This window comes from Taudactylus pleione, unplaced genomic scaffold (assembly GCF_031769625.1).
Source record: "Taudactylus pleione unplaced genomic scaffold, aTauple2 ptg000256l, whole genome shotgun sequence".
NCBI lineage: Eukaryota > Metazoa > Chordata > Amphibia > Anura > Myobatrachidae > Taudactylus > Taudactylus pleione.
Genome location: NW_028284658.1, coordinates 14,314,303 through 14,337,915, shown reverse-complemented (window position 1 = coordinate 14,337,915; position 23,613 = coordinate 14,314,303). Strand labels below are relative to the sequence as shown.

At 47.4% G+C, this 23,613-nt stretch overlaps 1 protein-coding gene across 2 annotated transcripts in view; it reads right to left on the bottom strand.

The window, feature by feature from the left end:
- Positions 1-23,613, bottom strand: part of CHD6 (chromodomain helicase DNA binding protein 6) — a 194,667-nt gene that overhangs the window by 14,770 nt on the left and 156,284 nt on the right. For both annotated transcript variants that reach the window (XM_088480666.1, XM_088480667.1), the window contains 4 exons: positions 13,051-13,254; positions 11,720-12,166; positions 3,901-4,077; positions 3,052-3,171 (listed from right to left, as the gene is read on the bottom strand). In XM_088480666.1, coding sequence (XP_088336792.1) covers positions 3,052-3,171; positions 3,901-4,077; positions 11,720-12,166; positions 13,051-13,254 — 948 coding nt within the window. The remainder of the gene's footprint in view (positions 1-3,051; positions 3,172-3,900; positions 4,078-11,719; positions 12,167-13,050; positions 13,255-23,613) is intronic.

The following is a 23,613-nucleotide window of genomic DNA, read 5'->3' as shown; positions in this document are numbered from 1 at the left end:
GAACAGCCTTCCCAATATGTGTGGCTGCAGCTCTGATGTTACCATCCAAAAAAACCTCTGAGGCCTAGAAGCATTTGAGGGAAGGTATATAGACTTCCGGTAAACCTCCACCTTCCTAACATTCAGGGAAGAAATGGAAGGCATAAGTAACGTAGTACTTGTAATAACCATATTACATGGCCACTGCAGGGGGTGAGTTCCATTTCGAGCAAGGTACTTCAGGAAATGGATAACATGCAGCTTACCGGGCATTCGCCAGGCTGTAGCCCTGCGATCAACCAAATGATCCGATAAAGGGAATTCCGCAGAAGTAGCCCTTCATTTGTACAAACAGAGCCTGTTTGAACCGAGGAGCTGGTTCGACATCCTCTATGACCCAGACAGCTCTGACAGTTAACACCAAAGCAGGAATAGTAACCCCGAACAGAGTCTCCATCTCCAGTGGAGGGGACTCAGGGTTAGAGACATCCACAATCTTTCAGTCATCAGATGACATCTCAGAGATGTGTGTGGACTATGCTGACACCAGAGGACACCTAGATGGCTAAGCGGCTTTCTCCTCCTGCAACAAGTCTGTAGAGCAGTAGAGGTAGCCACCATCTACCCCTGGCGGGGGCACAGGAGGAATCTGCATAGCAGTAATCTGTTGTAGAAAATCCCCGAAAGGGAAATGAAAAAACAGACTGCTGTGGTAAGCCCATAGAGGAGAAACCAACTGGTACCGCTAAGCGGCCCATAATAGTAGCCAGGACCGGAGATAAAAGGGAAGCCCTTTAGAAGGGCCTAGTGGATTATACAACCTAATCCATCCTGTATCATCTCCTCCTCACATAAACCTGCAGCACCTGAACTGCAAAATAGCAGAGTGGGTGCAGCATAGCGCACATTATTGTCCCTCCCAGACGTAGCTGTAGAGCAATATCGTACATAATACAGCACCGAGTAAAAATGCCACCACTAAGTATATATCTATATATATTACTTGTTAGGAAGGCAAATTACTGGACCAGTCTGACGCTTGGGCAAGCTGCAGGAGCTTACTGCTCAGATATGGCAGAGTGCCACATACAACAGTATGCGACAATTCTCACAAATACCTAGCTTTATATATGTGAGATATCTAGAAACACCCTGACTACACCTGTAATCAGGGCATGAATCAGAGATAGAGACAGTTGGAAGAAATGACAGTTTGGTACTGATAGGTTGTGAAAAAATAGACACAGACAGACAGCGCTAGCATAAGTCACATACCATGAAGAAATGAACCTGCACCATGGCACTATAATCAACTACGCAGACTCAGTGTCTGGTAAGCAATAGTGCTGCATACACTGACGCAAAAGGGAGAGGTGTGCAGGGGGACCGGGCACACGCTGGCCAGAGAGAACTGCGACATTGCCATCCAAGAAAATGGCCGCCGGAGAACTCAGAGGTAGTGTGGCCCGAGGAGGAGAGCAGCTTAGCGTAGCCAGACCACAGTGGAAAGGTGCACTTTAGCTGAGAGGAGGAGCCGGCTGTTAGACAGGGAAGGCAGCCTGCCCTGGCCAGCGTTTAACCCCCGGGACGCTGGAGCATTTCCGTCATCCCTCCAGCCTGCTGTCCCTGGTGGAAGCGCAGGACTCAGTGCCTGGCACCACATGCTGGCATCCCCAGAGAGTCCCCAGCCCTGGGGGAAAAGGACTGCGCCTTGGCGGCTCACCACCGCAGTGACCCGCCACTTACTTTAGGCCCTGCAGCGTCTGGTCGCAGTCCAGGGATCCTCCGGGGTCACTGCTAGCCAAGACCCAGGAAGCCCGCCGAGATCCCCGGATCCGTACCAGCGTCGGTGGGGTGACGGAGCGGCAGCGCGGACATCTCCTGGACTGTCTGCGCTATCCGCTCTTGAAAAAACTTCTTTAAAAATAATAAAATCTTCAGGGGCTGTTTTAACAGCCCCACCACGTGCTGTGACCCAACTCCGGCCGGGCACCCAACGAAACTGAGGTGCCTCTGGCCCGGGGGCGGGGTATAGAAGGGAGACCCAGTGCATCCTGAGAAAATTTTAACTGCGTGTAACCCTGATGACTCCCATCATCACCTATACCCCAAGGTCTGTGGAGCCTATGGACCCTGGAATAGAAATTATTTTTATCTAGTAAATGAATACATCTATATTATTATCCTTTATTTTTATGGTGCCATAAGGGCATCTTACAGGACTACGTAAACAAAAAGTATGAACAAAACAAGAAAAAAGTGACTTACAGTACAAAACATTGCAGAACATTAACTAGGTTTATAAACGTTGGTGCATGAGCAGTGGGGCAGTCAAACCCAAAGGTTTGGTGCCGATGATGGCAGAGGGAAGGAAAAGCACATGAGAGAAGAGTGCCCTGCTCGTGAGAGCTTACAGTCTATTCCCTTTTAAAACAGAGAATAGAGGGGCTAATTCAGATATGTGCGCTAACCTGATGGTTAGCGCACATCTCTGATTGTGCTGTCCTGTGCTGGCGCAAGACCCGTACTGCGCATGTGCAGTAGAGGTATTGCGTGATCGCATGCAGAGCGGCAGCAGACTATCAGTGATTAACAGTCTGCTGCTGTTTCTGGGCAGGGGAGGGGGCGGCGACTGCATCAGTTTACCCAAATGTAGGCATGTCTCTACTGTTGGGGGCAGGGAAGAGGCCAGGATCTACGTCAGCTGATGGAGATTTCCTGGCCTCTTTTAAGCAACTCCGTGTTCAATCAGCCATCAGAGGATCACGCAGATGGTCCAATGCTGCGTCCATGGATGCAGCTCAGAACAGTAATGCATGCAGGAGGCGTGATGCCTCCTGCTGCATTACCATAATAGTGCTATTGTAGCTTTTACCATGGTAGCAGCTGCGATAACAATAGTATCGGACCTTGAATCACCCATAGAGTCGTCATATTAGAATTAATTTAACCATTTTAAATCTAATATTTCTGTTTTTGCATATAAAAATATTAGGATTGGATTTTGTATATGGCATTCCATTCTTTTTTGCAGAAAAGTATAGATCTGGCGTCCTGTAGTAATGGTCATACCCTTCGTCCGGTGTCCTTGTTGATAACTGGCATCCTCTCTTCGCCAGTCAGGATGTTAACTTCCAGTTTACTAGGGTCTTTGCAACGCTGCCGTCTGGGTTTGGGTTTCTCCGAAAAACTCTACAAGACAGCATGGTTGTAGGATATACGCAGGCAACATATTGGTATAGTGCAATTAGGGGTAAACAGAAATCAATTACTTTTTATTATGTAAATTAAGTACTAGATTCAGCAAGTGTCTGAAGTGGGTGTGGGAAGCAAATACTGAACTGCAAAAGATCTGGCTGCGTTTTGCCAAAATCAGAAAATGGTGTTACCATTCATTCTAGCCAGCTGTAAATGAACGCCATTCCCATGTAAAGTATTAGTATTTTTTTAATTGAGTGCTTTGCAGGTTTATACATTCACAGATTAGGGCACAATCTGCATATGATAAACTTCACGTAAAGAAGCTCATTTGATTCTGCACATAAATTAATTACAAATATGAGGTTTTATTTAGCAGAACTCTCTTCTAGAAAAGGAGTAGTATTTCCCATAAGTATATCCCATACAGGAATGTGCAGCTTTGTCACACTCGTTATTAAAAATGAAACGTAATGTTCAATAGTTCCATAATATACATCTCCATGGTCATAACATTGACCTGGCTAAACAAGTTTTCTGCTTTGCTAAAGCCCATTTCCCAATTGACTATAGTAAACATACAACCCCTTGGAAAAAAAATTGCGATTTATGTGCGTAGATCATCTTAGCCTTGTTTTCACAAAAAAAAAAAGCTTCATTTGTGGCTACCAAAAAAAAGAACAAGGGAAGTATAAAAGATAAAATGTGAATGCATCTACTTACACCTCCATAAGTTGGTATGTCTATTGTGCAGTCTGACTGCTGTCGCAGCCACTCCAGGAGGCTTTTGTTAGGAATCACCTTCTCAGCCTGTACTTTAGTGGCTGCAGACTGTGTAGGACCAGAGACAGAGCCATCTATATGAGCAGAGCCGAGCTGGGTAGATTCATCACGCAGACCCTGTATGGAGAAGAGTGAAAATTATAGACTGGTAACAGGAAAACAGGATTTTGGTACTTACCGATAAATCCCTTTCTCCGATTCCACAGGGGACACTGGAGTTCAAGACAGTGGGGTATAGACGGTGGTAGAGCAGAGCCTGGCACTTTAAATAATTTAAAAGTGTGACTGGCTCCTCCCCCTCTATGCCCCATCAGCCCCAGTTTAAGAACTGAGCCCGAGAGGAGACGGAGGACAAGAGAAAAGAAAACGAGGAGAAGGAGAAGACCACAGAACGGAACAAGACCGACTGAATGAGAAGAGTGGAACCCATAACAGGGAACCATGCAGTCACACAACCATAGAATGAACCCAACAAAACATCAGGTACGCAGCGCTGGGCGGGCGTCCAGTGTCCCCTGTGGAATCGGAGAAAGGGATTTATCGGTAAGTACCAAAATCCAGTTTTCTCCTTCATCCACTAGGGGACACTGGAGTTCCAGACAGTGGGGACGTCCCAAAGCCAACCTCCTGGGTGGGAAGCGCGGAGAACTTGCTGACCCCTCGGCCAAACCGAAATAGGGACTGCCAAGAACAATAGGCCCAGCAGAGGCAGAGGATCAAGTGTCGTAGAGCACAGTAGACAAACACTACTCCTCAGGAGACAGTCACAGAAGAACTTCCACAACGTACGCATAGCGGAAGCCAAAATGAACAGAACGGCTGGCGAGAAAACAATCACAGTTGAGAAGCGGCTGAAAATAGACCAAACCAGACAGCTGGTAGCAGAGAGCCCCAATAAGAATCCATAGGAGAAGGGCAGAAAACGAGAAGAACTCGTGAATCGTACTAGAGTCTGCACAGGAAACTGCAACAGCTGCAGACAGCAGAATCCCAGCACCGCTGGTCTTAATCATATAGATAGAAGTATGACAATACCAATCAACAGATACAAAGTTGATCCTGTCCACAGACTCCCAATAAAGAGTATGCTGCGAGGTCAAAGACAAGACCGAACAATCGCTTGGAACGATCCCTGAGGTCCCACTACAACAAAGTTGTGAACCAGCGGAGAGGTTATACCATAGAAGTCTCCAACGTGTGGAGATCCCACGGGACATGAGGCAGAGGCGAATACGAGAGGATGGAGACTACAATTCCTTTCAGAGGGTCAGACAGCAGTATAACCCATACTGAAAACAGGGATAAAAAGACAACTTCCAACCTGATGGAAGTGCGTAGTCAGTACCAACTGCCGGCCCGAACATAGTGTGAAAACAACCAGGAACTTAGCAGTAAAGGAGCACGAATGTAACCCCACCCAGGGAGAGCTACCAATATAGGGAAACATCCCACACAGCAAGGCCAGGGCAGCAGGACAACCATGCAAGTACCCGTCAGGTACCTATTAGTGTGATAAAATATCAACAGATACTGAACAGGAAAACCCAACCAGGCCCCCTGCGTGGAACATAGTGACTGTCACACTTATGTAAAGATGTGCACTAGCCCAGAGATGCGCTTTGGTCCATAACCCTAACAGATTCTAGTAGAATAGTGTCGCTAATCTCAATGTACAAACTATGCAACCACACACCAGGGAAACTCTAAAGTGTAGAGCCAACTGATTAAAAGAGCAGAGGGCTGCTAGGACAGCCGCTAGGCTCCGTAAGGGAGACTAACGTTATGTATGTCAGGTTGCATGAAATAGGAGCATCTTCCTAGGCATTAGTGAGGTAAGCTCTTACCTGTGAGCGACCAGAAGCACTCTGGACGCTATGTAGAATGTCACTGACCTTTTATCACACAGCAACCCGCCATGTTAGGTATAAAGAGTAGCTTCAGTGGGCTAAGACCAATGCTCCACAGCTCGGACCTTAGTCTGGAGAAGTGCAGTAGAAATTAGTGTGGAAACTAATAAAATGTTAGTGGAGACCAGGTGGTCGTATAACAGGACTCTAAATTGAGCCTGTTCTGTGGGCGGACCAAGGCCTCATGGTATGAATTGTACCTAAGGGCCCTTTTGAGACTCATTTTATGGAGATATGCGACAAAAATATGGAGTACCGGAATAGATACTGAGAAGGGTACCTGTTCGGAAATATTAATACAAGTGCACCACTGTAGTTGTAATGAGAATAGATCCCCGAATGGGGCGCGCCCCAGGACATGTATAGGGACCATACTGGAAGCAATGCCCAGGGAATTGTGACTATCACTATGTAAGCTGCAGAACATGACTCTAGTTTATAGAACCACCATATAATAGGAATGGATATAACCTACAGCTTATGGTAAACCCAGACGGCTACGCATCCGTGGAATAATAGGTAAACCTAATGAATGTGGAAGTATAAACATTATATATTCATACACACACACACAACCCAATTTCTAGGGAGAGATAGTGTAAAGCGGAGTCATTGTACCAACTACCGCATCAGGAGCGTCCAGCCTCCAATCGTAGCATCTTTAATTATGCTAGTATGTTATGGTGAGGATAAGACGCGATATCCACATATGCATACGTGTACCTACATACAAGTTTAGTAGGCGACGATAATATTCAAAATAGAACCTGAGCATAATTAGCGCCATGGAAGGACAAATTCACTCCAGCATGTATATATTCTAAAGCAGGGCTGGTATAAAATACAACATATACTAATATATATATATATATATATATATATATACACATATATATATATATACACATATATATATATACATACATACACACATATATACCGTGGCTTACCTCCACGCCGGGAGGCTGCTCATGTGGCCGTCATTCTGTTATGGCGTAGAGGCAAGATGTGTTAGCAGCGTGCTGTCCCAGACTGGTGTCGTTCCTGGGACTTCTGTTACTGGTGTACTCGCCTTATATATTATGAGCGTGCGTGCTTCAGGTGAGCTATTTTAGCTCCAGATTAACCCGTTTTTCGAAGAGGGAATCAAAAAGACGATCTCAGTTTAGGCAGAGTAGCTAGTACACCATGGAGTAACCTTCACAGGCTATGATATCAGGCCATTAGATTAAGCTAGGCACCCTTTGTTATAAAGCCAAGGGGAAGCCTGACAGTGGGTAATACCCTGCGCTGCAATGACGGCACTGTGTCCCGTCAGCCCAGCGCCTCTAGCCGGGAATGTGCACCGGCTGAGTAACTGGCCCCTCTCAGTACCGCATAAAGCGGTGTTATAGTGCAAACAGGGGTTTAGGCTAGTTCCCATTCTGCTAACAACTAGCTATGCACAGTAGCTAGCACTATACAGAACTGGAAGGTTTTAAAACCAGCCTATAATGTAGTATATGTACTGGCACCTATATAAGCCTACAGCACCTGGTATTCCCAGGTGGTCTCCGATCGAAGTACTAACCAGGCCTGACCCTGCTTAGCTTCCAAAATCAGACGAGATAGAGCGTGTTCAGGGTTATGAGGCATAAGCCTGGGGATGGGACGCAATAATGTGCTAACCCTGGTTACGGGTAAGCTATAACGATAAGTTTTGGCCCCAGCAACCAGAACAATGACTAGTACAAGTACTATACATACTATAAATCTTTAATTAGGTTAAGCCAAGTGCCCTTTGTTATAGAACCAAGGGGAAGCCATGACAGGGGGTAACACCCGTTGCTTGCAAACTCCACACAGCTAGGACCACGGTGGGAAGAGAACCCACGACCTCACTGCTGCGAGGCAGCAACGCTAACCACTACACTGTCTGGCAAAATGGCGGGACCGTGTCCCGTCAGCACAGCGTATTTAGCTGGGAATACTCCTGTCATACAGTGACGGACATTCCCTATTATTTACTGAAGCACTCCCAAAAAGGGAGGGGTCTCGTAGGAGACCAGTGCTAAAGCACTCCCCTGCTGCAGGTAGTGCACTGAGCTATACTGCTTGTGTGCAGGTAGATACTGCTGCCCATAATAGGGAAGCAGGGGCGCTGTTGTAGTCGCTGGACTGTATGCATTCCTGAATTACCACGCTGTGTGAGCCACTGATATACTCCAGTCAACACAGCGCTACTTGCCCCCGCAGTAGAACCGCATAAAAGCGGAGTAGTTGAAGGTCCAGCCGGTGCCGATAACACGGGAGGAGCGATCATGGCTCCTACACAAGCGAGGGGGGTTTAATCATCATTTGGAGGAGCGGGCATGTAAAGTTGCTCAGCACAGCCAGGAGCTGCGTAACGCAGCGTCTCCTCCTGTTAATAGATGAGAGCTGCTAATCGCTAAGGCAGTGCTGCATTATGCCTAGCCCGAAAACTGAAATGGAGGGCCCAGGTCTGTAGCGCGTGGAGTGCGCGCCACCGGAAAGCCTCCTCCCTGTACAAGCACTGCAACAGCGCCCGCACCTCCCTGCAAGAGAACGCAGCATACAGGGCGGGAGGGTGCACGGTGCAACGGAGACCTCACCGCTGTCAGGAATAGAGATCTAGATGGGAATTAGAACCAGGGGCTCCACCATCATAACCAGTAGGGAGATTAGCTTTTAACCCACTAAGCCACAGAGGCTTCCCTACTAACAGCCATGCTGGGGAAGGGGCAGGAGACCCGGACTCTGCCGATTTCAGCTATGGCGGGTCCTGTCTTGCAGCCTCTCCTTGCCCACCTGTGTTGGAACTGACTGCTGGCATTGCTCAGGCAGGATGTTCCAGAGCGTTGTACAGGGAAGCGGCATTATTACAGTGAGCCGCTTACTAACCTCAGGGATGCTGCTGCAGTGCAGACTACATGAGGGGGGATCCCGTACAAAGGCGCAGCTGTGCTCATTTCTCTTTCTAACCGCAGCGCGGCACGCGCTGTCCTTGAGCCCAGCGTTGTGGCCTTGGCCGGGTCGCCGCTAAGCCCCGCCCCCAACGCCACATTAATGGCGGTAAATCAACCCCGTCCCGCTAACGGGGACTCTGCACTACTAGCGCTATGTTATCTTCCAGCCTCTCTTCTAGGCAGGCATAGCGCTGTGAGAGCCAGCGTCGGTGCTTCTTCAAATAGGCACCGGCACAGCAACCAACCGCTAAGAGCGCTGTACCGCGCTCTACAGCGGCTAATGAGCATAAGCCAACAAGCACCAGCGCGGCAACTTAGAGCCGCGTTGAGCGGCTCCTTAAGCCCCGCCCCAGCCCCGTTATGCAGAGCTATAATAGCGGGGCTGCAGACTCCCGTTATGTAGCTGTGGGACGCAGCAGTCTCCCTCCTTGCATATAGCACCGCGCTGTCACCAACGTAGAGGGGCCTTGCTTTATCCATCCCCTCATTTAAATAGGAGAGGGGGAACAGTGGCTAGGCTAAGCCAGAGACCCGGACGCTGACTGCCGAGTGCAGCAGCGGGTCTCATCAGCAGCTCCGACACTGCCTGTTTACTGGCAGGGGGAAGGAGGCTGTGTAACAGCCGCGCAGCGGGCGCTGTCCTGAGCCCAGCATTTTCGCCCACCACTCCAGCTAGTCAGGAGTAGTGGGATATACTTACGGGCTGTTGCGGCCGGGATGCTGGGCTGAGGGGGCGGCGAGGAACCCGGACACATGCCGGTGTCAGCAGTGGCGGGTACTCGCAGGGTCCGATGACTCCATCTGCTGGTGCCCCCTCCTCAGGGTCACCGGACACAGGCTGCAGTAGCCGTGTGGTGCCCTCCCGGCAGCTCCCCCGTAGCAGGCAGACTGTCACAGCAAGCAGTCTGCCTGTCCTCAATGCTTGTTTAAATAAAAAATATGAAAAAGGATGGAGACAGCCAGATGTGCGACCGGCTCTCTCGGGCACATTCTAAAAACTGGGGCTGATGGGGCATAGAGGGGGAGGAGCCAGTCACACTTTTAAATTATTTAAAGTGCCAGGCTCTGCTCTACCACCGTCTATACCCCACTGTCTTGAACTCCAGTGTCCCCTAGTGGATGAAGGAGAAAAACAGCTACAGGATTTACACATCTCTCACTCAGTAGTCAGATCCTAATCATGGAATTAATCATTCCAGCAATATGCAAATTATAGCATACTGCAGCGAGTACCTCTCCGCTACAAAAGTTGGAAAAGGAGAGTTTATTGCAAAAAAATTTGTACCACAGCCACATACTAACTGCATAAAATGTGACATATGACAGAGATCAACGTCCACACTGCCCAGGTTGTGGCAATATAACAAGGCTGTTCAGTGTGAAAAAGCTCCTGGTTATACTGCCACTAACTGGGCAGTGTGGGCGTTGATACAGTATTTGCTGCTTGCACCTGCCGCTGGCTAATTGCAGAAGATTGTCCCTGAAGCTGTGGTCACTATTGGAATTGATCCAGAGACTGCTGGATTTTCATTTCAGGAACCGCCAGGAGGATCATATTACAAGCTGCATTGCAGCAGTACACACATACTCAGCCACTGGCAGCCTGCTGTTCATCAGACAGCTGAGGAGATTTGTTCACACAGCACACAGGAGCTAACTCTTATTGATTATAGCCCACTGGAATTAACAGTGTGAGCCATTCACAGGTACTGTCTCGGCTGTTTTCACTGGAACAGTGTATCATATTACCTCCCTAAGCAAATAATTGGGAATATTTAGCATGAGGAGGTTTATTTTACAATCCCTTAGTTGTCAACTGCTGTATTGCCCCAGGTGACCCCTGAGTATAACACTTAGGGCCATATTCAATTAGCGTCGAAAAGCCGTTTTCGGCGAAAAAGTTTCACCGGTAACGTCATTTCGCCTGCGGAAACTTATCCCTGTGTTCAATTGTGGCGACTTTTCGCCGGTGTGGAAACGCAATGCAATGTACCCGGCGGAAAAATTTCGCCTATGAATAGCTGTTGAAAAAAAGTGCAGAATTGTGGTTTTGGGGTGCAAATGTGGAGAAGCTACCCTGCACCCTTAGGACAGGTCCCCAAAAAACTAGCGAAATAGACTTTGGGGCGGGGGGGGGGGGATCTGCAAGTATGGGGGAGGGTTTTTCTTGATTGCAGGTGCATGCTGAAGGTGCGTTTTTCAAAACCTCACTTTTGCGATTTTTAACCATCCTGGCACCCATTTTCATGTACCCCAAATTTGCTGGGACTAGTAATTTTCACCAAAATAACTGCTAAATGCTATTCTTCACCACGCTAATTAGCAGCTATTGAGATCATTTAAGTACCCCAAATACCTTCAGCAGGCCTATTCAGGGATGTCTATAGTGATCCCTAATGTCAGTGCATCTTTTAGGGGGGTGTCAGGCTGATTTCCCCAAATCTGACAGCACTTTTAGCCTGTTTGCATTTCACCGGGTGCCATTTTTGCCTATTTCTAATTGAATATGGGGATAAGCGGGCACGCGTGCGATACTTTTTCGCATGGAAAACCAGCGATGTCGGCGAAAAGTCCGGCATGCGAAAGTACGGGACTTTTTGCGTCTGATTGAATATGCCCCTAAGCAGTGAAGCCCAGTTACCATAGGCACATAAAATACACTGACAACCAGGGGTTGCAGAGGAGATGAGCCAGTGTTTTAAAAAGAGATTACATTTAGTGCCAGCGCCTTCGGACTCATCAAGCAACCCCATGGTAGCAGTGTTCTCCAGATTGGAAGAAAGAAAACTAAATAACAAAAAATAATCAGATCTTCTCTGCTGTTAAACTCTTACCTACAAGCATTGCAACATTTTAATTGTGTTTATTACTGCCATGTCCTCTTACCACAATTCCTGCATGCATTCCCCTGTCTTTCATGAACACCAGATCCATCCCCTCAACGTTTTTTCTTCTTCCTCTCCTCCTTCGCAGTGAAGACTCCTCCCTCCGTAAATTACCATTTACAATCTGTCCAGTGACAGGGTGGATGAGCCCAGCCTGCAAGATTCCCGACAAATCCAATCCTAAAGAGCTTTGTAACCCACTCATGCCAGCCATCTTTCCTGTGCTGCTATTGATGGAATAAGCAGAGCTACCTCCAGCAGACTGCTCTCTGCAAAGCTCCATGGCAGTCTCTCTCCAGCCATTCAATGCTGCAGTGGTTCTCCCATGTGAAGTGCTGAGATGTTGCGCTCCTCGGGGCTTGGCATCTGACCTGTCGCTCTCAAACTCAAACGGTCGCCTATGCTTCCGGTCATCATTTGGCGGAAATGTGGCAGCAGTTATTGTTTCCTGTGATTGTTATATATAAAAAACAAAAAGTGATAGCATCTATGTACAGTTTATAGGCAATGCTGTTCTATACTAAACATAAATTATGTGCATCCAAATGTGCAAAGTTGAGTCAACATTAGGGGAGAAATCCTGTTTTTGAGATTAAACCCTATTGAGATGCTGACAACCATCACTAATTTTACAGTCCATGAGTGCCCTTCGTTTGTAGATAATGCTTCTACATACAGTTTTGGACAAATATAAAATATTTGGTAATATGTAATACAACCTAGGCCTGCGCCATAATCCTTGATACATATCTATCGTAAAGTCATAGGCCAACCAAATATCTAATAGTTTCCATAATTTTAAGCATTCTCTTTGCTTCCGGTCCAGTACGTGGATAAAGACAAGTTTGTGACTAGGGTCTATGCACTGCTTTGTTATCAGTCTCCATCTTGTGCTTGGGTGCGAGAGTTCGGTTTTAAAGTGGCCAGGGATAGGATCGTCTGTAGCCAATTAGAGCATTAGAATATTCACAGCACACCCAATACTTTGGTACGTGAAAGAGCTGATAATCAAGCTGCCCCTTTGTGTGACTAGATTAGTTAAGACAGGGCTGCATGTGACGTGGGCAGTGTCATGATGAGAGAAATTGTGGCAACCATGAAGTCCTGAGCATTATAAAAGTTAATGACAAATGCAGCAGCTTATGAAACACAGTTAAAATAAACTATTTGTTCAAATAAAAAAACATTTGAGAGACGCACTGCCAAACTAAGCTACTCCTTTCTTATTATATATATATATATTATACACACACACACAAAAGGGTACTTGAAACCCCCTGATGCAATTATGCTTTTTTTTTTATTTTTTTTTAACATAAACTCCAATCTCACCTTCTGTACATGTGATCCAGGAGAGCCATTACTGTACGTTGAATTTTGTGCTTCTGCAGTGCTATAGCTGCTCCTTGGACACATATTGCTGTTTAACACTGAAGGTACCATGCACTGTGCTTCAAACTGCTGGCTGGAGGATGGCCATTTCCCCTTTAGTACTGAGTGGCAAATATTGTCTATCCGGTTAATAATCACTCGATCCTGCACAAAAGGAAGGGACGGCAAACAGTAATGTGATCAACAGCCAAATTATTAATGTGGTCAAACTCTATTTTATCTCCTTCAAACTGGCATTCCCATTTTTAACCCCATATACACTTTTTACTGTAATTAGGTTTAGGTCTGCAGTCCAAAACCAACGAAAATAATTATCTTTTATTTATATGGTGCCACCAAGTGTCTGTTCAGCAATTTCAATGTTGAAACATAGGGGCCGAATCAGACCCGGACTCTAAGCTGCGCTCTCTTGCAGCCGTCTGGGGGCGGATATGCAAATGCCGCGATCACACAGCCAGGCTAAAGGACGCCCTCTATGTCTTACAGAGCGATGGCAGAGTGAATGCTCGCTGGTGTAATGACGCCCACTTTTCTTTCTTAGCACAAGTCATCTCCAGGAAGTGTATGATTATTCAGTAACATCGAGAGCCGTCGGAGCTGCTCGCAGCCCTTAAGGTAGACCATACTCCACCGCAAGCACTGCAGGCTGAAATGCAACTAGGTTACTTATACAATGACGTTGACATGCTAATTATGCACGCCAAAAGAACGCTGTTTTGACGCTCAGTCACATCTGTGTTCTCACATCCACTCCCCCGTTTTCCTGGACCTTCCCCCCTGTTACCACCCACAAACAGCACTCTGTCACTCAAAGGAGCGACCCATCTGCGGGCTTCGAGCGAGCACTTCCCCATCTCACAGACTGGTTCGCTCATGCGTGTTTTGCCGCATACGCATGTGCAGACGGGCGACAGTCGCCCATAGCGAGCGTACGCGGCTTAGCGTCCGGGTCTGAATCGGCCCCATAGTTCATAAAATGTTGGTAAATAGCCTGGGTAAAAACACAACGCTGCAAAGGATGGAAACACATTGCTATGGCCACATTTAGCGAGATACCAAAATTATACTTTCTAGGAATGTTTATTTGCTAAACCTGCAACACATAATCCATTCTAATACGACAGAAGTAATATATTTACATTATGTACAAAGCGGTAATCTTGAAAGGCCCATAAAATAAAGCATTGTGTTTTGCCCTATTATTGTACAAATAAAAGTCATTACATATAATTCACACATCACACTGGATTATTCCTATGGGCAGCTAATTACGTGGAGTTGTAGTAACCCTGCTGCTACTCTTACATGGGATATGGCAGTTTGAATCATATTTCTGCCCAGTGGTACATCTTTTTGTGACAATTAAGTTATTCTCTATGCAATAGAGGTTCCGATTTTTCCACCGGATAGTGGTAATTACATTTTATTAATTAAAGGAGTACATGGGCATACCGATCCAGTAGTCAATTACGGTTACAGATAATGAAACCTCACATCCCTTCTAATATTTGAAATTGGTGCAAGGTATTAAAACTATTTAAGATAAGGATATCACTAGTAACACCAAATCAGTGGTATAAGAGGTTGTGAATATCAAACTACCTTGAAATTATCTATGACATTTAATGTTTAAGGCTATCAGGAATATATGTAGTAATTGTACTTTATCATAGACCATGGTACATACTTGACTACTTTTGAAAAAGCATTTCAGGGAGATTGTGAAAGCAGCACCTATGAGCGCGTGTTACAGTGGGCGTGTACTGATAAATCTGAGAGGCATGTCCTAAACCTGACTTACATCCAAATGTAAACCAGCCCAAAAGCAGTTAGTAAGATCTGTATGTTGATGAAAACACACTAATACTTTTCAGAAATTCATAGGGATCATTGTGCCTTATAATAACCAATGCAAGGAAATGACACTAATGATCCCATTTGAATGTATATATCTGTTTTTTAATATAACAGCTTCATAATGGAGGTAAGGATGAAATGAGGGAGATTGCTAGACTCTTCAGGGAGACAGGGAGATTCCCTCATTGTCAGGGAGACTCCCTGAAATAGTAGCAGAGTTGGCAAGTATGCCATGGTGCCCATCTTTTAACAGCCACTATTTTGGAATTTTCATTTATATACACGTCATTTAAATGTTATGTTTTAAGATATCATTGCTTAAACAGAGTGCCCCAATAAAAGGAGATTTATGTTCCTACCGGTTAAATCCTTTTCTTTGAATCCATAGGGGACACGGGCTTCAAAACTGGGTATATGTGGCAGAGCTGGAGTCTGGGCACCAAATAGTTAAGTTCCCCTCCCAGCAGACTCCCTCTCCCCTATACCCCGCCCCCCAGACCAGGGGACCAGTTAACTAGCCCAAGGCAAGGAGCGAGAGGAAGGAGAAGGAAGCACTGTTGAGGTGATAAGGTTAACCGGTAACAGTGCAAAACCCCCACTAGCATCAGGGTGGGCGCCCAGTGTCCCCTATGGATTCCAAGAAAAGGATTTAACAGGTAACATAAATCTCCTTTTATCTGGTAATCGATACGGCTCAACACTGGGACGTCCCAAAACTATCCCTCTAAGGGAGGAGAACAGTGGTGGATTTTACCTAGGGGTTGAGAGGCTGCAGCCCCTCCAGTAAAATCCTCCACTTCAGTGAGCCAGTGTAGTCTGTGACTGCACTAGCTACACTGTGACTGGAGGTGGCTTCCTATTGGAAACACCACCTGCCAGTCACGCACAGGACAGGCAGCCCCAGGAGGAGAAAATCCGGCCATAGAGGAAGACGCAGTGTCGAAGGGGATGCCTAGAAAATCTGCGTACCAAGTCAACTTCGAATTGCGGAGGTAAAATGTACATGAGAGGGAAGGTACACCAAACCTCTAAATGTGTCCATCAGGACAGCTCCCGGATCCCTGGTGCGTGACCAATATCTTGACAGTTTGTGGTTGTGTCGAGACGCCTTCATGTCGATGTCTGGCAGGCCTCAGCGAAGAACCTGGAGCTGAGAGATGTCCGGGTGACTTGCCCGAGTGAACGTCCTGGCGGCTTAAAAAGTCTGCATCACAATTTTGCACCAGGGATTTAGACTGCCAACAGGACTCGTAGATGATGCTCTGTCCACTGAAGAATGAGACTCACTTCATTCATTTCGCTGCGACTGCTGTCTTGACGGCTGTCACGTTGTCCGACTGCACTTTGGTGGAAGAACCCTGGAACCTAGAGAAAGATTGACCCTTGTGGAAGAAAGGAGTGAAAATCTCAGAGTCTGAGTCATATCCCAAGAGGGATGTAAAGCTGTCTGTCTGGCAGGCTTGCACTTGGATGGGCGATCTTAGTCTAGCATGTGTTGGAGAGATGCCGACACCTGCGCCAGATCCTGCACTGACTGACTGAAGGACTACAATCATGGCCGTTCCACAACCGCAGGCTGCGAATCACCCTTGTTAGGAAGACCACTGGCGACCTGCACCGCTCCTGCAGATAGATTAGCAAGCCTGGGGGCAGCGGGGGGCTTGAGGGCAAGCTGATTAACTAACGCCAACATTACCTGTGAAAGCCCATGTTGGTTCCTGATTGGAAGCTGTGGCCCAAGGGAACCTCCCGCTGCGTATCTGTGTAACATGGGAAGCAGAGACCATCATGGTCCGGAACCTGAGGAGAAGGCACTTCAGCACAGGTCATACAGTTACGCAACACAGGAGCACCCCCTACCTGGGTGCTTTGCCCCTGAAAAGCTTGTTAACAAATATCCAAGGATGTCCCCACACACAAAAGTTGCTAAACAGTGGTGTGTAAGGGGTGTTGCAAAGAATGTTAAAGCACCACAATATATCAAATAAGTGGGACTATTTAGAAAGTGATATAAATTTGTGAATGCCAATAGAGAAATCGGTGTTCACGCAGTAGTAAAAACAACCAACTGAAAGGTACACACAGATGAGAAATAGGAGACACTTACTACAGGCACACAAAACATTCAATGCAATAAATGGTGCTCAACAAATCAAACCCCAACAGGGTAGGAAGGAGCTGAATGTATAACCTGACCAGAAGAGAGAGGTGCTGTGGCTGCCAGTGCATAATATGGCTGCTCAGCGTCTCTAGGAGGGAGGAGAAGTGAGCCCTGTGGCGGGTGCCTGCTGTGAGGAAACGTGTCCATGGGTGGAGTAAAGGCTAATAGGGAAAGCCTGCTTCCCCCTTCCAGCATGGACACCAGGGCAATGGGTGCCACAATTAGTAGTGCCCGGTTGCCTATAAGCTGCCCTTGAGGTCTAGTGGGGTTGTGGAGACAACCAGGGCCCCCACAGCCAGTACCTCCGGTGGTCTCCCTAACTGGCAGGGACAGCCGCAACGTTTTTGACTTCCTGCAAGACCTTACCTGCTCCCCATTGCAGCTCCCGTTCTGTGCACTGTCGAGCCCGGCTGAGGTCACTGACCCAGTCAATAGTGCTGCGGGCGCTGGGGCTTGGTGGAGCTGCAGTGAGGGTGTCCTATAGAATGCTGACTCACTGCCTGCTCAATCAAAGAAAATAAAAGAAACCATGTACCCCTTTTCCACTGGCTGTGTCAACCCAGGTAGCGGCTCAGTGGAAAAGGGCCTAGAAAATAATTGACCCGGCATTTCTTCCCGGGTCTCCAGCAGCGTTTTACGCAGGTAAAACCCTGGTCAGGCTCAGTGGACATGTTTCCCGCATGGTGATTGGCTGTCATTCGGGAGGCTGGCTGTGTGACAGCTGTCACGGGTCTGGTCCGGCATTCAGGGAAGAGCTGGAATTTCCGCAACTTGTAGATGACATCATCGCCAAGCGCTGGCACTGCGTTTGGCGCCGGCAGTGTGAACGGCGTCAACCCGGGATATTCCCTGGTCGACGCCGCAATAGAAAAAGGGTAAATCCCGGGTCTGACCCGGCTTGGAACAGTGTTCCAAATCCCTATTCAGACCCAGGATTTTTGGTGGAAAAGGGTTATAATAGCAGCCCCTTTAAAACAGTGGGCGTTCCTTGCAGTCACCAAATTAAAACTGGTCCTTTGGTCTGGGGGCACGGTATAGGGGAAAGGGAGCCTGGGGTGCTGGAAAAAGAAACCTAACTATTTGGTGCCCAGATTGCAGCTCAGCCACCTATACTCTGATGAAGCCTGTGTCCCTTATGGATGACCAGAGAAAGAATACTTTTCTTTCCCTTTTGAAATCTGATGCCACGATGCTGAGGAGCACCTCCCACATAAGTATAGTTGTTATACAAGGTTTACGTAATCAATTATTTGGGAGAAGTGATTAAGTTTGAATGCAAATTACCTTACTCTTATGCAAATTATCTGTTATGTCCTATGCCATTGGAAGATGTAATCTCACAGGGGCTAAAAGTCATCCAATGACTACATTTACCAACATGCACGATAATCTGGGGCACTCTGATATCAGGCCAATAATACCTATAAATCAGGGCTTGACAAATGTTTCTAAAATCTAGGAGCCAGGATGAAAGTGTAGGCAGCAAAATCTGGTCACCATGGCGACCTGGCCCTCAGGATTTGTTGAACCCTGCCATAATTTATTAATTCCGTCATTTTATTGACCACCTGCATATTACACTTTAGAACAGTTGCTCACAGCAAAGACTTTAGTTAAACTTTGTAATATGATCGCTCACTAAAAGTTAAGCACTTATTACTTGAGGCATTTTGCTGCAAATGTCCCTTACTTCAATTTTGATATATGTTCCAATATTGCTTATAAGCATTACCAGAATTACTCTCTTTATCCAATATCGAAACATTCTAGCCCTGCTGTGCTGACGTCTTCCATAATGCATCCTTTAAATACTCAGTTGCTCTATCAATGAACCCAGATTCTATCACTGTCTATCTCTCATTATTATGAACAGAATGATCAGCTGCCCCAGAAGACACTGCTATAGATAAGTGCACTAGAGGTTTTAATCAGTCCATGCTTATTTCCTGGGAATGGACAACTGTTGCAAAAACACTACTGAGCAGACTGAATTAGCCAGAAGTTCTGTACTGGGAAATCTCATGTTAATTTTCTGCGCATATACTGTAGAAGGCTATTTGAAAATACATAAAATAAAATGTAACAGTTTGCGCAATACAATTAGAAACATCAAGTCAATAACGCACGTTAAATCTGCAGAGTGCAAATCTATGTGCGTAAATCATTGTGATCTCAAAAAAGTGACAACAAGACAGTGTTGGGGGATGGTATTGGCTATAAGCAAAGTATAGGAGTATGTTAAAAGGTGTCACATAATTGAATGATACAACTTGAAAATGATTGCCAGCATATGTATTTCAGCATATAAAAGTGTTTAAAGTGTTCTGGGTTACAATAAATTATTCTCTTGTGACTTTCAATTGTTTAGATACAAGTAGTAAAATATGGGTATACAAAAAAACGTAATCGGTGGGTAATGGATCAAACACCGACAGCAGAAAACCGACTGTTCGAAATCCCGACGGGGGGTGGCAAGTAGCCTAACCCTCCCTTAGCGTTGCCTAACCCTAACCTCCCCCCTTAATGCCTAACCTCCCCCCGTTGGTGCCTAAATCTAACCACCCCTTCCCGCAGCCTAAATCTAGCCCTCTGGGGGGGGGCCCTAACCTCCCCCCGGGAGTGCCTAACCCCGATGCCTCCTTCCCTAGCCTAACCCTTCCAGGGGGGGTGCCGACCCTTAGCCCCGCGGGGATCCTAAAGCTAACCCCCTGCGGCTAGAAGCTAAGACACCCGGCTTACCTTCGTTCGGTATGACGGGTATCGGGAATTCGTCATGGGGCTAATGATAAGCGTTGGGATATCGATGCCTATCTTTAGTTCCATGTTGGGCTTTTAGTGTTGGGATTTCGGCGGCCGGTATCCTGACTACATCCCCAAAAAACACTTGTAACATCCATCTGCAAGTTCTAAAACCTCTTTCCAATCAATAGAACACCTCAACATACATGTTCCACATCCTTGAATACATTTTTCTGCTTTTCAGAGAAAATAACATCTTTATTGGCCACATTTTACTATTCATTGGGAAGGGTGTATCAGGGGTACTACACTATGTCTTGTCATTTCTACATTAAAATAATATATATAGATATATATTTTTATTTTCTCCTTCATCCACTAGGGGACACTGGAGTTCAAGACAGTGGGGTATAGACGGTGGTAGAGCAGAGCTTGGCACTTTAAATAATTTAAAAGTGTGACTGGCTCCTCCCCCTCTATGCCCCATCAGCCCCAGTTTTTAGAATGTGCCCGAGAGAGCCGGTCGCACATCTGGCTGTCTCCAGCCTTTTTCATATTTTTTATTTTTCAAGCATTGAGGACAGGCAGACTGCTTGCTGTGACAGTCTGCCTGCTACGGGGGAGCCGCCGGGAGGGCACCACACGGCTACTGCAGCCTGTGTCCGGTGACCCTGAGGAGGGGGCACCAGCAGATGGAGTCATCGGACCCTGCGAGGACCCGCCACTGCTGACACCGGCATGTGTCCGGGTTCCTCGCCGCCCCCTCAGCCCAGCATCCCGGCCGCAACAGCCCGTAAGTATATCCCACCACTCCTGACTAGCTGGAGTGGTGGGCGAAAATGCTGGGCTCAGGACAGCGCGTGCTGCGCGGCTGTTACACAGCCTCCTTCCCCTGCCACTAAACAGGCAGTGTCGGAGCTGCTGATGAGACCCGCTGCTGCACTCGGCAGTCAGCGTCCGGGTCTCTGGCTTATCCTAGCCACTGTTCCCCCTCTCCTATTTAAATGAGGGGATGGATAAAGCAAGACTGCTGCGTCCCACTGCTACCATAACGGGAGTCTGCAGCCCCGCTATTATAGCCCTGCATAACGAGGCTGGGGCGGGGCTTAAGGAGCCGCTCAACGCGGCTCTAAGTTGCCGCGCTGGTGCTTGTATGAAAGCACCGGCGCTGGCTTATGCTCATTAGCCGCTGTAGAGCGCGGTACAGCGCTCTTAGCAGTTGGTTGCTGTGCCGGTGCTTATTTGAAGAAGCACCGACGCTGGCTCTCACAGCGCTATGCCTGCCTAGAGAGAGAGGCTGGAAAATAACAGCGCTTGTAGTGCAGAGTCCCCGTTAGCGGGACGGGGTTGATTTACCGCCATTAATGTGGCGTTGGGGGCGGGGCTTAGCGGCGACCCGGCCAAGGCCAAAACGCTGGGCTCAAGGACAGCGCGTGCCACGCTGCGGTTAGAGCTAATGAGCACAGCTGCGCCTTTGTACGGGATCCCCCCTCATGTAGTCTGCACTGCAGCAGCATCCCTGAGGTTAGTAAGCGGCTCACTGTAATAATGGCGCTTCCCTGTTCAACGCTCTGGAACATCCTGCCTGAGCAATGCCAGCAGTCAGTTCCAACACAGATGGGCAAGCGCTGACTCCCCCCCCACCCCCCCCCCGCCCCCTCTGCTCAGGAGAGAGGCTGGAAGACAGGACCTGCCATAGCTGAAATCGGCAGAGTCCGGGTCTCCTGCCCCTTCCCCAGCATGGCTGTTAGTAGGCTGACAGCGGTGAGGTCTGCGTTGCACCGCGCACCCTCCCGCCCTGTATGCTGCGTTGTCACTTGCAGGGAGGTGCGGGCGCTGTTGCAGTGCTTGTACAGGGAGAAGGCTTTCCGGTGGCGCGCACTCCATGCGCTACAGACCTGGGCCCTCCATTTCAGTATTCGGGCTAGGCATAATACAGCACTGCCTTAGCGATTAGCAGCTCTCATCTATTAACAGGAGGAGACGCTGCGTTACGCAGTTCCTGGCTGTGCTGAGCAACTTTACATGCCCGCTCCTCCAAATGATGATTAAGCCCCCCTCGCTTGTGTAGGAGCCATGATCGCTCCTCCCGTGTTATCGGCATTGGCTGGACCTTCAACTACTCCGCTTTTATGCGGTTCTACTGCGGGGGCAAGTAGCGCTGTGTTGACTGGAGTATATCAGTGGCTCACACAGTGTGGTAATTCAGGAATGCATACAGTCCAGCGACTGCAACAGTGCCCCTGCTTCCCTATTATGGGCAGCAGTATCTACCTGCACACAAGCAGTATAGCTCAGTGCACTACCTGCAGCAGGGAGTGCTTTAGCACTGGTTTCCTACGAGACCCCTCCCTTTTTGGGAGTGCTTCAGTAAATAATAGGATGTCCGTCACTGTATGACAGGAGTATTCCCAGCTAAATACGCTGTGCTGACGGGACACGGTCCCGCCATTTTGCCAGACAGTGTAGTGGTTAGCGTTGCTGCCTCGCAGCAGTGAGGTCGTGGGTTCTCTTCCCACCGTGGTCCTAGCTGTGTGGAGTTTGCAAGCAACGGGTGTTACCCCCTGTCATGACTTCCCCTTGGTTCTATAAAGGGCACCTGGCTTAACCTAATTAAAGATATATAGTATGTATAGTACTTGTACTAGTCATTGTTCGGGTTGCTGGGGCCAGAACTTATGGTTATAGCTTACCCGTAACCAGGGTTAGCACATTATTGCGTCCCATCCCCAGGCTTATGCCTCATAACCCTGAACACGCTCTATCTCGTCTGATTTTGGAAGCTAAGCAGGGTCAGGCCTGGTTAGTACTTCGATGGGAGACCACCTGGGAATACCAGGTGCTGTAGGCTTATATAGGTGCCAGCACATATACTACATTATAGGCTGGTTTTAAAACCTTCCAGTTCTGTATAGTACTAGCTACTGTGCATAGCTAGTTGTTAGCAGAATGGGAACTAGCGTAAACCCCTGTTTGCACTATAACACCGCGTTATGCGGTTCTGAGAGGGGCCAGTTACTCAGCCGGTGCACATTCCCGGCTAGAGGCGCTGGGCTGACGGGACACAGTGCCGCCATTGCAGCGCAGGGTATTACCCACTGTCAGGCTTCCCCTTGGCTTTATAACAAAGGGTGCCTAGCTTAATCTAATGGCCTGATATCATAGCCTGTGAAGGTTACTCCATGGTGTACTAGCTACTCTGCCTAAACTGAGATCGTTTTTTTTGATTCCCTCTTCAAAAAACGGGTTATTCTGGAGCTAAAATAGCTCACCTGAAGCACGCACGCTCATAATATATAAGGCGAGTACACCAGTAACAGAAGTCCCAGGAACGACACCAGTCTGGGACAGCACGCTGCTAACACATCTTGCCTCTACGCCATAACAGAATGACGGCCACATGAGCAGCCTCCCGGCGTGGAGGTAAGCCACGGTATATATATATGTGTGTATGTATGTGTATATATATATATATATATATATATATATATATATATATATATATATATATATATATATATATATATATATATATATATATATATATATATATATATATATATATATATATAGAGTATTTTATACCAGCCCTGCTTTAGAATATATACATGCTGGAGTGAATTTGTCCATCCATGGCGCTAATTATGCTCAGGTTCTATTTTAAATTTTATCGTCGCCTACTAAACTTGTATGTAGGTACACGTATGCATATGTGGATATCGCGTCTTATCCTTACCATAACATAC